Source organism: Thamnophis sirtalis, unplaced genomic scaffold (assembly GCF_051295495.1).
Source record: "Thamnophis sirtalis isolate CommonGarterSnake01/CBP01778 unplaced genomic scaffold, rThaSir2_p1.2 scaffold_14, whole genome shotgun sequence".
Lineage (NCBI taxonomy): Eukaryota > Metazoa > Chordata > Lepidosauria > Squamata > Natricidae > Thamnophis > Thamnophis sirtalis.
In genome coordinates, this window is record NW_028261394.1 from 13,312,698 (window position 1) to 13,330,455 (window position 17,758).

Here is a 17,758-nt window from a genome sequence, read left to right on the forward strand (position 1 = left end):
AAAAAAGTGACTTACGGCCGTGTTTCACTCTTGCAGCTTCCCCACAGTCCCGTAATCAAAATTCAGACGGTTGGGAACTGACTCGTATTCATGACGTCTGCCGTGTCCCAGAGTCATGGGTGTGACCCGCTATTGTGGCCTTCTGACAAGCAAAGTCAATGGGGAAGCCAGATTCAATTAACAACCATGTGACTCACTTAACCATGGCAGCGATTCGCTGAACAAGAGTGGCAAGAAAGGTCGTAAACTGGGGCAAAATTCACTTAACAGCAGAAATCCTGGGCTCAACTGTAGTCGTGAGTCAAGGACTACCTGTACTTCTCACTGAATTTTGCATTCTCTTCCATTCCATCCTATTCCGAGTCTTCTCCATCAATTGCTGGTGTTCCTAATCAAGTCTATGAAACTTGATTGCTTTCACAAATGATCCCCAACCAAACCACCTTGGAAGGATGGAAGGCTGAGTCAACCTTGAGCCAGTTAGGATCGAACTGCTGGCAGTCAGCAGAGTTAGCCTGCAATACTGCATTTGAAAGAAGGAAGGAAGGAAGGAAGGAAGGAAGGAAGGAGGGAGGGAGGGAGGGAGGGAGGAAGGAAGGAAGGAAGGAAAACAGGAATAGCAATAGCCCTTAGCCTTCTATACCATTTACAGCCCGCTCTATGCGGTTTTACAGAGTCAGCCTCTTGGCACCAACAATCTGGCTCCTCATTTTACCCACCTTGGAAGCATGGAAGGTTAATTCAACCTTGACCCTAGTGAGATTCGAACTGCCAAATTGCAGGCAGCAGAAGGAGACTGCAGTACTGCACTCTAGCCACTGTGCACCATGGATGGATGGATGGATGGATGGATGGATGGATGGATGGATGGAAGGAAGGAAGGAAAGGAAGGAAGGAAGGAAGGAAGGAAGGAAGGAAGGAAGGAAGGAAGGAAGGAAGGAAGGAAAGAGAAAAGGAAGAGCAATAGCAATAGCATCTAGACATATATACCACTTCACAGTGCTTTTACAGCCCTCTCTAAGCGGTTTACAGTCAGCCTCTTGCCCCCAACAATTTGGGTTCTCATTTTATGGACCTCAGAAGGTTGGAAGGCTGAATCAACCTTGAGCCTGGTGAGATTCAAACTGTCAAATTGCAGACAGCTGGCAGTCAGCAGAAGGAGCCTGCAGTACTGCACTTTAACCACTGCGTCACCAGATAGAGAATCAAGAAATGGAGACACCCCACTCCAATGGGGAAAGGGACATCTCAGCAAAGATGGGAGTGGGTTTTTTTTTTTCTTTTTGAGAAATTGGTATGCCCAAGGTGACCTCTTCTCACACTGGGCTCCCTTCTGGCTCATCCCTCTTCAGTTGCCGGACCATCTGGACGTCGTATGCCCAGGCTTGGTTCACACCTTCCCCAGCTGTGTCAGTGTGGGTCCAGTTGGGGAGAGGAAACCGTCCAGCCACCACTCGAGCTCCTTCTGGAAGTTCTGTCAGTAGCTTTTTCTCCAGAAGCATCAGCTAGGAAGAAGAAGAGTAGAGATGTCCTTCTGAAAGATCTATCAGTCAATAACAAATAAAGATACTGTAGATGTCAACTTGTAAAGCGTTTCCATGCCTACTATCAAGTTGACATGGAAAAGGGAGGGAGAATTCCATGCATACCTTCGACCAGGGTCGGATCTCAGATTTCTACAGCAGGCGTGTGAGGTACGAAAGTTAGCAATAGCAATAGCAGTTAGACTTATATACCACTTCATAGGGCTTTTAGCCCTCTCTAAGCGGTTTACAGAGTCAGAATATTGCCCCCAACAACAACCCGGGTCCTCATTTTACCCACCTCGGAAGGATGGAAGGCTGAGTCAACCCTGAGCCGGTGAGATTTGAACAGCCGAACTGTAGAACTGCAGTCAGCTGAAGTAGCCTGCAGTGCTGCATTTAACCACTGCGCCACCTCGGCTCTATAGTTCACAGCCTGCTGCAGCACCTCATTGGTGGATGTGATTTATGACACAGACTGAGGGGAAGGGAGACACAGGGGTAAAGTTCAGACACCATTAACCGGAAATAAGATTCGGATCCGCAGGAGAACATGCCAAAATGTTGCTCCTAATAAATGACTGGATTTCTTTTGAACTTTGTCTCGAGGCTCGTAAATTAATTAGGTCACCTTTTGGAATCTTCACAATAGACCAATAGAAGAGAGTATTTGTAGCTCAGGGTTGAGCCGTGGGCTCCTCGGTGTTTTCTGAGCTTGGCTGTTGTCTTGCAGATGTTTCATTACCCAACTAGGTAACGTCATCAGTAGAAGGGAGTGGGGTTGGGGGGGGAGGAGGAGGAAAAGGAGGAGGAGGATTGTGGGTTCCTTGGTGTTTTCTGAGCTTGGCTGTTGTCTTGCAGATGTTTCATTACCCAATGATGTAACACCATCAGTGCTCTAGGTAATATCGCACCACTGATGATGTTACCTAGTTGATAATGAAACATCTGCAATAAAATCCCGCCAAGCTCAGAGTGCACCAAGGACCCTGAAGATAGATCAACCATGGATTTTTGTGGGCTACACCTTAAGCTCAAGAAGATGGCATCCCCTTTGAAATGGAGATGTAGTCATGGCTACTAGCTTGGCCAGCTTCAAGGAAGGGCTGGACCATTTCATGGAATTACTGGCTCTGAAAACCATACGCTGGGAGACAAGAGGACTTCCTTCTGCAGTTGGTTGGCCACTGTGAGAAGACAGCTGGACAAGATGGATCTAATCCAACAGTGTGTTGTGGCCCGCAAGAGGCCAGCAGAGCTGGCAGCAGATTCGGACAGTGAGGAGGTTGGGGAGGAAGATGGGCCAGTCCTGGAGTCTGGGGAAGGCTCTGATGAGGGCTCTGTGTCAGAGGCAGAGAGGGAGCCAGGGCCATATGCCAGTTATCAGCTGCCTTCAGAGTTGGACATCAGTGAAGCAGAAGCACAACTGGAGCCTGTTTCCAGTGTGCGTATGCACAGAGTTGCCAGACGAAGGGAACAGCTAAAGGACAGGGGTCGACTTGGGAGGAAGGCCACAGGTGGACAATGAATGGCGTCTCCCAGAGGAAACAAAAGAGGAGCGAAAGGGGAGTGGAGTTTGCAGGAGACAATTAGTTTGTTTAATTGGTTTGTGATTCTTGGAGACTCCTTGCCAAGTTCTGCAGATATTGGCCTGGCGGCTCTCCAGGCCAGATAAGGTGTGTGACTTTGCTGGATGTGAATGAGCAGAATTCACAGTAAATTAATAAAAGGGTTTTTTATCGGGACAAGGAGTTTGTTTCATGCTCTTGGGAAGACTCAGTCAAAACACAGTGGACATGTTTGTATGGAATCATGAAGTTCCTCAGTTGCTATCAATACCCCCCATTATTTCACTGCACTCAAAGGCTATCCCTTCTACTGGAGATCTTAAGAGATTCCCACTCTTTTAGCCTTCTCGTAGGACCTTGCTTTGCCCCCCCCCCCAAGAATTGGGCTATGATGGGGGTTGAACTGGGAGACTGTTTAAAAGCGGACAGTATCTGCTTTTAAACTTTGGGGCATTTACTTTTAATCCTCGCTTTTGTGGCTTGTTGTGAGCTGCCTAGAATCCTTACGGGAGGCCATATAAATCCTTTAATTCAATAAACAAACAAATTCATGTGATGTGCTAAACTGAGTGGTGCGGTGGCCTAGAGGTGGAGCTCTCGCTTTACAATCAGGAGGCTGTGAGTTCAATCCAAGGTAGAGGCAGATCTCTCTCTGGGCACAATGAGAATTTATCTGCTGAACAAAACTCCATATTGGTGACAGGAAGGGCAACTGGCCAGTAAACACTCAGCTCAATTCAGATGCCCAGACTCCACCCTGCAAGGGATTATAGGGTCATTAAAAGATGATGATATGCTGTCCTAAACCACGGTTTGCCTTACCCATGTTTTGTTGGATAGCCATTATGTTTGGGTACATATATATCCCTATGCTAGAATGCATGACTTAGAAACTCACAGAGATAATTTCATACATGTTCTGACCTAGGCTTCCCCAAAAAGCACAAGGAAGAGTCCTGGTCCCGACAAAACCCCTTTTATCAAACGAATGTGAATTCCTCTCATTCACCTTCAACAAAGGCCTGGCAAACAGTCTTTCAAAGGAATATTTATGACCACAGACCTTAGCTAGCTTGGATAGCTGCCATGTAAGTATTTTCCAAACGAAGTGCTGTGTAAGAAAAGATTTGGCACAGAGTCTCTGAGATTCATGGACAGATCTTCATACTCCTAAAATGAATCTAATGACCAAATGACCAAATTGTTTCCTGCAAAAGCCCCCTCCCCTTTTGCTCCTCTTTTATTTCCTATGGGAGGGGCCATTCACCTTCTACCTGTGATCTTACTCCCAAGTCGACCCTGATTTCTGAGCTGTTTTTTTTTTCCTGGCAGCTCTGCACATGCGCACACTGGGAACAGGCTCCAGCTGTTCCTCTGCCCCACTGCTGTCTAGCTCCAAAGGCAGCTGATAACTGTCAGATGGCTCTGGCCCCCTCTCTGCCTCCAACACAGAGCCCTCGTCAGAGCCTTCCCCAGCCTCCAGGACTGGCCCAGGTTCCTCCCCAACCTCCTCCCTGTCCGACTCTGCTGCCAGCTCTGCTGACCGCTGGCGGGCCACAACAATACAACCCACTAAGCTAAATTGGAAGAGACCGCTTGATGGCTACAAAGCAGGACGCAGAAGACAGAGGCTTTTGAGAAAGGAGACTCGGGGCTCAGCATCAGGAAGCTCACAGGAAGAGGCTGCCTTTGACACCCCAAGCGCACTGGTGCCCCTACTAAATTAAGCCAAACATATCTGGCTTTTAACAGGGCTAAAGGCTAAACCTCACGGGAGCTCACTGGTGCTCTGGTTAAAAGTTTATACATTCATTTTTCGGTTTATTTATAACTTTCTTCGATCTGCTGTCGTATGGCAAATGCAGATGTCTTTTCAAAGAACATAACTTCTTCTTTTCTTTTTTTTAAAGAGCAAGCCCGTTTCTCCCTTGGAAGAGCAATCGTGAAAATGCCTTGCCGATTTTCAAAGAGGAGTTGGCTCTTATTCTAGGTAGTCCTCGACCTGCGACCGTTCATTTAGTGACCATTCAACATTACAACAGCACCAACAGAAGTGACCTGCACGACTCGCACTTATGGCAACAGGCATAGGTTCTCTATTTACGCCCACCGTGGAGACTCAAATTTCTGTTGCTAAGGGAGACAGCCGCTAAGTGAGTTTTGCCTCACTTTGCGAACCTTTCTCGCTGTAATTATTAAGTAAATCGCTGCAGTTGTTAAGTGAGCAACATGGTTGCTCAGTGAATCTTGGCTTCCCCCGTGGAGTTTGCTTGTCCGAAGGTCGCAAAAGGGGATTGCACGACTCTGGGGGACATGGCAACCGTCATAAATGTGAGCCAGTGGCCAAGCGTCTGAATTTTGATCATGTCACCATAGGGTTGCTGCCAGGATCATAAGTGTGAAAAACAACCATAAGTCTCTTTTTTTTCAGTGTTGTTGTAACTTTGAATGTCTATTTATTTACTACTAGTGAACATCCAAAATATACTACTTAATCCTATGTACATATGCCAGAGGGAACGTGGTGGCTCAGGGGCTAAGATGTTGAGCTTGTCGATCAGAAAGGTCGGCAGTTCGGTGGTTCGAATCCCTAGCACCACATAACGGAGTGAGCTCCCGTTACTGGTCCCAGCTTCTGCCACCTAGCAGTTCGAAAGCACGTAAAAAATGAACATTGTGTAGGGTGGCCCAGTGGCTAAGACGCTGAACTTGTCGATCAGAAAGGACGTCAGTTCGGCGGTTCAAATTCCTAGCGCCGTGTAATGGAGCGAGCTCCTGTGTCTTGTCTCAGCTTCTGCCAACCTAGCAGTTCGAAAGCAGGTAAAAATGCAAGTAGAAAAATAGGAACCAGCTTTGGTGGGAAGGTAACAGCGTTCCGTGCGCCTTTGGCGTTGAGTCATGCCGGCCACATCACGGAGACGTCTTCGGACAGTGCTGGCTCTTTGGCTAAGAAACGGATGAGCACCACCCCCTAGAGTCAGGAACAACTAGCACTTATGTGCAAGGGGAACCTTTACCTTACCTTTATATATGCCATATGTGTACATACATATTACATAGTATAGAGTGTGTACAGGCACACAAAAAGATAAATTATCTACTATATATCCTGTATGTGTATGTACCCACACACACATACAGAGAGCTCTTCTTAAACTAGACACGCTCAGCATGGATATATTTTTGGAGAAAAAAAAACTCGTTTGGAGAAAATATGAAACGTACCACACTTGGTGCCAGGAACACAGTTACATTCTGACAATCGGATAAGTTCACCTAAAAAAAAAGAGGGGCAAAACATGAATTAGGGGGGGTGGGGGGGAAGGTTACTTTTTGTGCAATGTTTAAAAAGCAGTTTCTATTAAAAAGATCTGGAGCACAAAGTGGGGGGGGGAATCTTTCTCGGTCCAACTCCCTGGGTGGGTTTGCACATTTCACACACAAGCCATAAATAATATTGGCTTGGTTTTGGCTTGGAGGGTTGTAGGAACCAAGAGATTTCGATCTGCAAAGAACCCAGCCAAGTGTCATTCCTTCAAGAAGCAGAAGCCAAGTAGACCACAACAACATAGCACAATGGCCAGTTTCGTTACAGCAAAGAGTGATCAGGATATATCGTGTTTCCCCGAAAATAAGACCGGAGCTTATATTAATTTTTGCTCCAAAAGATGCACTAGAGGTTATTTTCTGGTTAGGTATTATTTTTGGGAAAATATGGTACTAAATGCATCCATCTGGCTGAAAATCGTAACTGGGATTTGTTTTGGAGGCAAGGCTTATATTACGAGCATCCTGAAAAAATCATGCTAGGACTTGAATTTTCCAGTGTGGTCTTATTTTTAGGAAAACAGGGCACTTTATAACAGGGGTGTCAAACTCAAGGCCCGGGGCCCAGATCCAGCCCGTGGGGGTGCTCAGATCTGGCTTGCTGGCAACTTCAGCTATAATTCAAGTGAGGCTCAGATCTGAACTGCAATACAGTATTGCCAAAATGGCGCTCCTAATAAACGACTGGTTTTCTTTTGAAACTTGGCTCGAGGCTCATGAATCAATTAGGGCCACTTTCGGAAACCTGACACTTGCGGGGCTGCCCTGGAAACAGCGAAGGAGTGGCCCACGATGTCTCTGCCAGCGAAAACGGGGGCAGCCCTCCCAAGCCCCATTTTGGCTGGTAGATGGTTGCAGGAGGTCGTTCCAGCTGAAAACGGAGCTCAGGAGCCCATTTTCACTGACAGAGTGCTCGGGCCACCACAGGCGCCCCCGACTTCGAGCTGGCCATGCCCAACCTGGTCACCCCCACCCCATCCACATCAGAGTCAAACATAACCCTGATGCGGCCATCAAGTTTGACACTCCCCGGTGATCACGCAATCAAAAATCAGACGCTTAGCAAAGGGTTCAAACTTATGACCATTGCTATGTCTCAACGTCATTGGATCCCCTTTGGCGACGTTCCACCAATCAAAATCAATGGGAAAGGCAGATTCATTTAACAACCATGTTGCTAATGGAACAACGGCGGCAATTCACTTAGCAATTCTAGCAAAAAAAAGGTTGTAAAACAGGGCAAAGCTCACTTAAGAAATGTTTCACTTAGCAACAGAAATTTTAGGCTCAATTGGGGTCGTAACACGAGGAATTCCCATAGACTCAAGTTGGTTTCGATTTCCTGGCATTATGCTCAGAATATGCCTATGGAAACTCTCAGTCACCCAGGTCATGGTTCTCCCAAAGGTGCTTTTTTCAGGAGGCAACTGGACTTTCTGGTTTTTCTTTAAAGACGTTTCACTTCTCATCCAAGAAGCTTCTTCAGCTCTGACAGAAGGGTGGGGAATGGAAGGATTTATATTCCTTGATGACGGCTGGTCATTTGCGTTCTTTTAGAGGGATGCGTTGGCTCAGTGGCTAAGATACTGAGCTTGTTGATCATAAAGCGGTTCAAATCCCTAGCGCAACTGAGTGAGCTCCTGTTATTTGTCCCAGCCAACCTAGCAGTTCGAAAGCATATAAAAAATGCAAGTAGAAAAATAGAGACCACCTTTGGTGGGAAGGTGTTGTGGCCCAGCAGGAGCCGTTGGAGCTGCCGACAGACTCCGATAGCGAGGGACACTATGACTCGGCTCTGAACGATGTGGAGGACCCTGGGCAGGGTTCAGACTCCGAGCAGGGACCAGAGAGGCTGGTTGGTCACCAGGAGGCGCCTGAGGCATGGAGCAGTGGTGAAAGCCAAAGGGAGTTTGTCCCTAATGCCAGGCCCTGGAGCAGTGGGGAGGAGCAAAGGGAGTTGGTCCTGGACGCCAGGCAGAGACGGGCAGATAAGCGCCAGCAGCAATTACAGAGACTTAGAAGATAATCGGGCCCAGGTGGTTGTGATTAGGCTCCTCCCAAGAGAGTATATAAGAAGAGAGTTTGGGAGGAGACCTTTTGCAGGACACAACCGTTTTACTAAAGCTGGAGAAGCTCTTGTGTGTATTTCTTATCTGTGGAAGTCTGAGTTGCTGCCAAAATCTTGTCTGTGAGTAATTATTGTGAATAAATTGGCTAACAGTAACCTTGTGTCGGCTTGAGTCACCGTACGGAGGGTGGGGGGGCATCAGAACAAAAGGTAACAGCGTTCCGTGCGGCTTCACCATTTAGTCATACCGGCAACATGACCACAGAGATGTCTTCAGACAGCGCTGGGTCTTCAGCTTTGAAATGGAGATGAGCAGCGCCCCCTAGAGTCGGAAACGACTAGCACATATGTGCGAGGAGAGCCTTCATCTTTACCTTTTTAAAGATTCGTTGAGGCCACTTGGAGGTTTCTCCTGACAGAACTGAAGAAGCTTCTTGGATGGGAAGGAAAATGTCTTCAAAGAAAAACCAGAAAGTCCAGTTGCCTCTTGAAAAAAAAAAGCACTTTTGGGACGATGCTCAGAATTCCAATGTCTTTCCTTTTTTCCTCACCTTCCAAAGGTCTTCTCTGTAGTAAGAAACTTTTCCGTAACACCCAGCTTTCCACGCACGATAGCTGGAAAGTCGCAACAGCCATGGATTGAGTTCATAGCCAACAGCTGGCCTGAAGCCTTGCTTGTAAGCTTCCAGAACCTGCAAATATAAACCAGGTTTGTTTATTTCCTGGATTTGGTTTCCTCAGAAGCAAAAGGGAGCTGCTTTCCAGGAGATCAAACAATCCATCTTAATCTGGTTTTATTCTGATTGACGGCACCTCTCTTAGGATTCGGAAAGAGAGAGACGTCTCCATCTCTTTAGTCAATTTATAATTGGAAATCTCCAGAAGTGAACCTCAAAATTTTGAATGGTGTCATCTTTCCATTTTTAACAGAGCTTGGGAGAATTTTAGGATCTTACAAGATTACGTAACTCTTGATATAGCAACAGAACCAGTGGTGGGTTTCAAAATCTTTTGGAACCTACTCTGTGGGTGTGGCCTCCTTTGTGGGAGTGGCTTGCCAGCCATGTGACCTGGTGGGAGTGGCTTGCCGGCCATGTGTTTTCTTTCTTTCTCTCTTTCCTTCCTTTCCTGTTTCTGTCCCCTTTTTCTTTTTTCTTTCATCTCTCTCACTCTTTTTCTTTCTTTTTTATTTTTTATTTATTTACTTCTTCCTTTCTTTCTCTTTGTGTCAGTCTGTCAGTCAGTCTGTCTGTCTGTCTGTGTGTGTGTGTGTCAGTGGTGGGTTTCAAAAATTTTTGGAACCTCTTCTGTAGGTGTGGCCTGCTTTCCGGGTCCACTGGTGGAACCTCTTCTAACCGGTTCGATAGATTTGACGAACCGGTTCTACTGAATAGGTGCGAACTCGTAGGAACCCACCTCTGAACAGAACCAACCCACAGAAGAAGAAGAAAAAACAATATGACCGAAATACTATACACAGCTCTAAAACAATGCCACTTCTGTGACAAAATAAAATATCTATCTATCTATCTATCTATCTATCTATCTATCTATCTATCTATCTATCTATCTATCTATCATCTATAAAAAAAAGTGTGTGTATCAAAATTCAGACAGTTGGGAACTGACTCATATTCATGACGGCTTCCGTGTCCCAGGGTCATGGGTGTGACCGGCTATTGCGGCCTTCTGACAAGCAAAGTCAAGGGGGAAGCCAGATTCAATTAACAACCGTGTGACTCACTTAACAATGGCAGCGATTCGCTGAACAAGAGTGGCAAGAAAGGTCATAAACTGGGGCAAAATTCACTTAACAGCAGAAATTTTGGGCTCAACTGTAGTCGTAAGTCAAGGACTACCTGTACTTCTCACTGAATTTTGCATTCTCACTCTGGAATGCCTTGAGCAATTTCAACCAAACTTGATAGACAGATGACTTACTCTCTGGAGAAAAATACTGTGGGGGTAAGACTCCCCTAACGCCCCTCGGTGTATGTGTGTGTTCTGTTAAGATACAGCTTGTTGTGCCTTAAAATGGCTTCTACTGTACAGTGCAGTGGAACTGCCATGCTAACAGCTTCACAGTACTCCACAAGGAGGCTCCCTCTGGTAAGGGGGAAAATCCAACATTACAAATTACGTTTGGTCCAGATATTTCCCCCCTATAAATAAGTACCCGGGCAACGCCGGGTTATCGGCTAGTTAAATATAAAAATACAATACAATACTGCACAATACAATATGGAGGATAACAAGCAACAGGGCAAACTGAACTTTCTCAGACTGCAACTGATTTTAGGGCAAGCAAAAAAAGCTTTTTTTAAAAAAAAAAAAAGTTTAAAATATAAAATCCCAGCAATAGAAAAAGGTTTTTTTAAATGACTCAAAACCAAACTTTAAGTAAATGAATAAAGAAAAATTACTTCCAACTCTCTTCAATATGGATATAGTTACCTAATAAAAGGCAATTTTCTTTCAGTTTAACAAAAGAGGATATAAAACTAAAAACATACAAATCAAACCATCAAATAGTAACAGCAACAATGTATAATATCATCAGCAAAAAGTGCTTTTTCCCAGGAAACCAGGGGTCATGGGGAATATAGGAAAAAACAGGTCAGACTCCAGATATCCTGGCCAAGTTAGAAGTGAGCAAACTTTATCCACAACTTTAGTTTTTGTTTGCACCCCCCCAAAATTTCAGCCCCATGGTTTCCTGTCGTTTTCAGGCAGAAACCAGAATAAAATGCTTAACTAAAGAAAAAGACCCCTTTCTCCAAACTTCTATAAAGAGAACACCCCCCAAAACGCTCACTCCCTCATGCTCATAATACAGGTAGTCCTTAACTTATGATCACAATTGAGCCCAAAATCTGGGTCACGAAACGAGACAGTGGCTAGGTGAGTTTTGCCCTGTAACCGTCATAAACATGAGTCAAGTTACCACGCATCCAAATTTTGATCAGGCAGGTGACCGCCAGGACACTATAATGGTCGTAAATGTGAAAAACGGCCAACACTGACTGTTTGCGGTGCTGCTGTAACTTTGAATGGTCACTAAATGGACTGTTGTAAGTCAAGGACTACCAATCTAACTCGTCCTGTTTGCATCATCAGCCTTACAACGGTTTGCTCCTCTCCGTATGAAATTCAGTGGCTGGCTGAGGAGGTCCTAAGTTCCCCAGTAAGCAGCAAAATATCTTTTACCAGCCAAAAAGGATTCCCCCAGGTCCCATTTTAATGCTCTCAGAAGAACATGGCAAAGCAACATGATTTTCTTTCCTTTTTTTCCACAAAGCTTTTTTATTTTTTAACACCTCAATGTTTCATTTTTGAATAAACAGTGTGTTGCCTTGTTATAAATAGTTTGGAAGATAGTAATCATAATGTTTACAACAATCTTCATTACAGGTGAAAGTTTCCCTTGCACATGTGTGCTAGTCGTTTCCCTATAATTCTTATTTTCTGCACTTTTGGCCACTTTCTTTTTATTTTTCTACCTACTTTTTCTGAATTATATACATTTGTTCATTTTTATCTTTAAAGGTAAAGGTTCCCCTTGCACATATGTGCTAGTCGTTCCTGACTCTAGGGGGTGGTGCTCATCTCTGTTTCAAAGCCGAAGAGCCAGCGCTGTCCGAAGGCGTCTCCGTGGTCATGTGGCCGGCATGACTCAATGCCAAAGGCACACAGAACGCTCTTACCTTCCCACCAAAGGTGGTTCCTATTTTTCTACTTGCATTTTTACATGCTTTCGAACTGCTAGGTTGGCAGAAGCTGGGACAAGTCACGGGAGCTCACTCCATTATGCGGCGCTAGGGATTTGAACCTCCAAACTGCCACCCTTTCTGATCGACAAGTTCAGCGTCTTAGCACTGAGCCACCCTACACAATGTTCATTACATTGAAATGAATTCTATAATCATAAAGATAATAATCATAATATTTACTTCTCTATTTTAACAAATCTCCCTTATTTCATTGTATTGCATTGCAACGAGATTGTCTTACAATTCTGCCATCTCCCGAGCCCAGATCTACGATCTTCCCAGAACGTCCTTTGAGTAACTGCATCACGTTCTCGATTTGTTTAGCACTTGCTGGGATGTAGGGGACCTGAAGGAGAAAAGAGAAACCATTATTCTATCCTGGCCTAAACATCTATGGAGATTGTTAGTCATCCAAGCCATGGGCACTATCTAATAAAATGAAATTCAATGGTGAAAAGAATAAGGTTCTACATTTAGGCAAGAAAAACAAAATGCACAGGTACAGTATAGGTGGTACCTTGCTCACCAGTAGTAACTGTGAAAGGGATCTTGGAGTCCTGGTGGACAACCATTTAAATATGAGCCAGCTGTGTGCAGCAGCTGCCAAAAAGCCAACACAGTTCTAGGCTACATAAACAGAGGGATAGAATCAAGATCATGTGAAGTGTTAATACCACTTTATAATGCCTTGGTAAGGCCACACTTGGAATACTGCATTCAGTTTTGGTTGCCACAATGTAGAAAAGATGTGGAGACTCTAGAAAGAGTGCAAAGAAGAACAACAAAGAGGATTAGGGGACTGGAGGCTAAAACATATGAAGAACGGTTGCAGAAACTGGGTATGTCTAATTTAATGAAAAGAAGGAGTAGGGGAGATATGATAGCAGTCTTCCAATATCTCAGGGGCTGCCACAAAGAAGAGGGAGTCAAACTATTCTCCAAGGCACCTGAGTGTAGAACAAGAAGCAATGGGTGGAAACTAATCAAGGAGACAAGCAACTTAGAACTGAGGAGAAATTTCCTGGCAGTTAAGAACAATTCAGCAGTGGAACAGAAGTTGCCTCCAGAAGTTGTGAATGCCCCAACACTGGAAGTCTTTAAGAAGATGTTGGATAGCCATTTGTCTGAAATGGTATAAGGTTTCCTGCCTAGGCAGGGGGTTGGACTAGAAGACCTCCAAGGTCCCTTCCAACTCTGCTATTGTATTGTATTGTATTGTATTGTATTGTATTGTATTGTATTGTATTGTATTATATTGTTGTCCCAAAGGTGCTTTTTCAAGAGGCAACTGGACTTTCTGGTTTTCCTTTGAAGACGGAAACATTTACACTTCAGTTTGAGATGGAGACAACACAGAGTCATCCCCAACAGCCTCTCTTCCAACAGTGAAGGGATACAGGGCACAAAACGTCCTGCAGAAAGCACAGCTCCACAACACAAAATCCTTTCAACAGTTCCAAAAAGGTTTCTGCACCCTATTTGCAAGACTCAAGTGACCCTGAGGAGACAGACAAACTCCCAAGGGGCCTCAATGAGGATGCAAATGACCAGCTGTCTGCAAGGAGTATAAATCCTTCATTCCCCACCTTCCAGTCAGAGCTGAAGAAGCTTCCTTGGATGAGAAGCAAAATGTTTTCAAAAGAAAAAAAAAACAGAAAGTCCAATTGCCTCTTGAAAAAGCACCTTTGGGACAACCGTGACCTGGATGATTGAGAATCTCTACAGACTTTTGAGCTATACAATTTGGGATGAAGACCCTTGGAATGTGTGGGAATAGCAATGGATTTCCAGAGGGAAAAATTGCATACTACAGGAATTATTTGCACTACTCAGGTGACCCTGAGGACACAGACAAACCTCCAAGTGGCCTCATAGACCCTCTAAAAGGATGCAAATGACCAGCTGTCTGCAAGGAATATAAATCCTTCCATTCCCCACCATCCAGTCAGAGCTGAAGAAGCTTCTTGGGTGAGAAGCGAAACATCTTCAAAAGAAAAAACCAGAAAGTCCAGTTGCCTCCTGAAAAAGCACCTTTGGGACAACCATGAACTGGATGACTGAGAATCTCTGCAGACCTTCCTGCCATATCTTTAAAAAGTTTTGATTTCAAAAATCCTCTCCAGTGCTCGACATGTGAAGCTCGAGGATGGAGGGAAAGACAACAAAATCTCTTTTACGTGTTCCTACTCCCCTTCCCCATTTTCTCCCTGACCTGCACAACTCAATGCCATTCTCCCCTTTTAAAAGCCTTATTCTGTTAACTTGGTTTTACCTGCAGTTTTAAGGGCACTTTGCGGAAACCGGGCATAAGAATTCCTGCCCACACGACATAAACCGTCAAGCCAGTGCCGGCTGCAATTTGCAAAACATCCCAGCCATCCATTTTCTTGCCTTGTAATTCAGCAGCCACCTGTTCAGCATCTTCTGGATCCATCTTTTCTGTAAATGAATTCCATTTAATCGGATTTAGCACTAGTTCAGTAGATGTTAAAGACTGCAATTTTAGCTGTCCTAAAAACCTTCTTGTCCCTCTTTCCATATGGGGTTGGTTTAATAAATCTTCTCAAATCTTAGTTCAATTCCCAGGGATCTTACAAACACATTCAGAGATTTTGCTTGGCCACTGTACCGAACAGGTTTTCTTTTGCAAATCAAGATTTTTGGATATTTAATTCAGAAACCCCCAAAAGCAGATTGTTAAGACTTTGGAAGATCTGAAAACAATTCTTCCAAAGATTTGTTATGCTGTTGTTCATCCTGCCACAGTATAAACCAGACTTTCAGACCTTAGGGACCACTAAATTCATAATTTTAAATCCCGCGGACCACTCGTATGAATCATTTTAGAAGATAAATAGTGTTTAGCGCAATATTAAAAAATGCAAATAGTTTTTCTGCGGACTACCAAAATTTTCTCATGGACCACCAGTTGGTGACCACTGGTATAAATTACTACCATAAACAGTCCCGAATTTCACCTTAAAACCTCTCTTAGCCCGTCCTACTTTCCAGGGCTGTTTGCCATAAGGGAGAACAATAACATGCTCCCATTTAATTGCAAGAATGCAGTGCAATTCTCCGCCCAGCACTGAACATTGCAACTTTGAACTCAGCACAATTGCAAGCGAAATGGTCTGGAGATTAAATAGAGGTGGTTCTCGACTTATGACCACAATTGAGCTCAGAATTTCTGTCGTTAAGTGAGAAATGTTAAGTGAATTTTGCCCCATTTTACGACTTTTCTTGTCCCAGCTGTTCAGTGAATCACTGCCGTTGTTGAGTTAGTGACACAGTTATTAAGCAAACCTGGTTTCCCCATTGACTTTGCTTGCCAGAAGCCCACAAAAGTTGATCACCTGACCCCAGGGCACTGCCACCGTCATAAATATGAACCAGTTGCCAAGGGTCCGGATTTTGATCATGTGACCTCAGGGTCACTACAACGGCTGTGAGTGTGAAAAATGATCCTAATTCATTTTTTTTTTTCATTTTAAAATGGGCATGTCACTTTTTTCAATGGTCGTAAGTGACGTTTTTGAACGGTTACTAAATGAACTGTTGTAAGTCGAGGACTACCTGTAAGGCAGAGGGAGAAGGTTGCTCCAGGGCATGGGCAGAGTGCACGTCCCAGCTGGGGATAAGAAACAGATTTCCAACCACACCAAGGGAAAGAACTACTGCAGATTTGCATCCAGAAGCCCTCTTGGTCTCTCTCTCTCCTTCCTTCCTTCCTTCCTTCCTTCCTTCCTTCCTTCCTTCCTTCCTTCCTTCCCACTCCCTTCCTTCTATCCCCCCTTCCCTCCCTCCTATCCCCTTTTCCCTTCCTTCCTTCCTTCCTTCCTTGCTTGCTTGCAAATCCAATTCAAATCTCCCTCTGCCCTCCCTCTGCCCCTGGACCCCTCCCTCCCAGCGCTTCTTCACCCAGACCCACTTCACCTCCAGGAAAGGCACTTCCTCGGGAGCCACGTGGCTCGCCCTCGGGGGAGCTGCGTGCCAGTCGGACACTCCGTGTGGAAACGAGCGCGACGGGGGAGGTTCCGCTCACTCCCATGCTTTTTGAAGAAGAAAGGTTGCCGGTCCGCTGAGCTGGTGGAGAGTTGCGCGCTCGCTGGTGGTGCATCAGACCTCCAAGGTCCCTTTCAGCTTATTCTATTCTATTCCATTCCATTCCATTCTATTCTCATTCCACTATTCTATCCTATTCCTACGTTCTGTTCTATTTCTACCTTCTCTTCCCTTCCTCTATTCTATTCTATTCTATTCTATTCTATTCTATTCTATTCTATTCTATTCTATTCTATTCTATATTCTGTTCTATCTATTTCTACTTTCTCTTCTCTTCCTTCCCTTCCCTCCCATCCTATTCTATTCCTACATTCTGTTCTGTTCTATTCTATTCTATTCTTTTCCATTCTATTATTCTATTCTACATTCTACATCTATTTCTACATTCCCTTCCCTTCCCTCCCTTCCCTTCCATTACACTATTCTATTCTATCCTATTCCTACATTCTGTTTTGTTCTATTTCTACCTCCTCTCCTCTCTCCTCCCCTCCTCTCCCCTTCCATTCTATTCCTACATTATGTTCTATCTATTTCTACATTCTCTTCCCTTCCCTTCCTCTATTCTATTCTATTTCTACATTCTCTTCTCGTTCCTATTCCATTCTATTTTCTATCCTATTGCAGTTGTGAAGTTAGCAACATAGTTGTTAAATGAATGTGACTCCCCCCTTGACTTTGCTCATCAGAAGGCCCCCAAAGGGGACTTTGGGACACAGCAACCATCAAAAACATGAACCAGTTTGCCATGCACCTGAATTTTGACCACACGATCATGTGGATGCTACAATGGTCGTAAGTGTGAAAATTGATCATAAGTCACTTTCCCCCCCCCAGGGCCACAGTAACTTTGAATAGTTACTAAATGAACTGCTGTAAGTTGAGGGCTACCTGTATAGGGGGAAATTAGAAGCAATTCTGCCTCTAGTTGCACAGCCCGGTTTTTCTCTGACCTGCTGATCATCAGAGGAAGTAAGAATCCAATATTCATATTTGTCTGACTGTGTGGCTAAGATCAGGCGAGTGCCAAATGCAGAAAGACTGCCTTTCCATCATCCTTGGTCCTCCTAAGAGAGAGGCGAAATTGCTTTTTCTATGCAGAAATTCCACCTCCTGGGATGCTCACTTGATATTCTGGCTGCTGGCCTTAGATCCCAGTGTTTATTTGGAAGAAATGTCCTTCTGGGTTCAGCCCCAAGTGGGGAAAAAGACACTGGAAACATGGAGGCTGCTTGGAAAGATGGTTTAAAGGTGGACAGGATCGCAAGGCTTGAGCTCCTGAACAGAAAAGAGGGATCCCATGCTTCCAGATGTTGGGTGAAGAAGAAAAGAGAGAGTGAGGTGCTGAAAGTCCCTGGTTTTATACTCTCTCTTCGCCCCCACCTTTCTGTTTCCTGTTCCTGTGTCAGAAATGTATTCTGATTGGTTGTCAGACTCCCA

General features: G+C 44.7%; 1 protein-coding gene across 3 annotated transcripts; it reads right to left on the reverse strand.

Moving 5' to 3' along the window:
- Window positions 1-583: 583 nt before the first annotated feature.
- On the reverse strand, window positions 584-16,229 carry ANTKMT (adenine nucleotide translocase lysine methyltransferase). Of its 3 annotated transcripts, none has more exons than XM_087728696.1 (6): window positions 16,193-16,229; window positions 14,529-14,695; window positions 12,498-12,602; window positions 9,038-9,178; window positions 6,317-6,367; window positions 584-1,505 (listed from the first exon to the last, which is right to left on the reverse strand). In XM_087728696.1, the coding sequence occupies exons 2-6, from the start codon at window positions 14,688-14,690 to the stop codon at window positions 1,317-1,319; spliced, it is 648 nt and encodes a 215-aa protein (XP_087584822.1). In that variant the 5' UTR covers window positions 14,691-14,695; window positions 16,193-16,229; the 3' UTR covers window positions 584-1,316. The 3 variants fall into 3 exon arrangements, with proteins under 3 accessions (XP_087584822.1, XP_087584821.1, XP_087584823.1); XM_087728695.1 differs by lacking the exon at window positions 16,193-16,229 and adding an exon at window positions 15,833-15,978; XM_087728697.1 differs by lacking the exons at window positions 6,317-6,367; window positions 9,038-9,178; window positions 16,193-16,229 and adding an exon at window positions 15,833-15,978.
- Window positions 16,230-17,758: the final 1,529 nt, after the last annotated feature.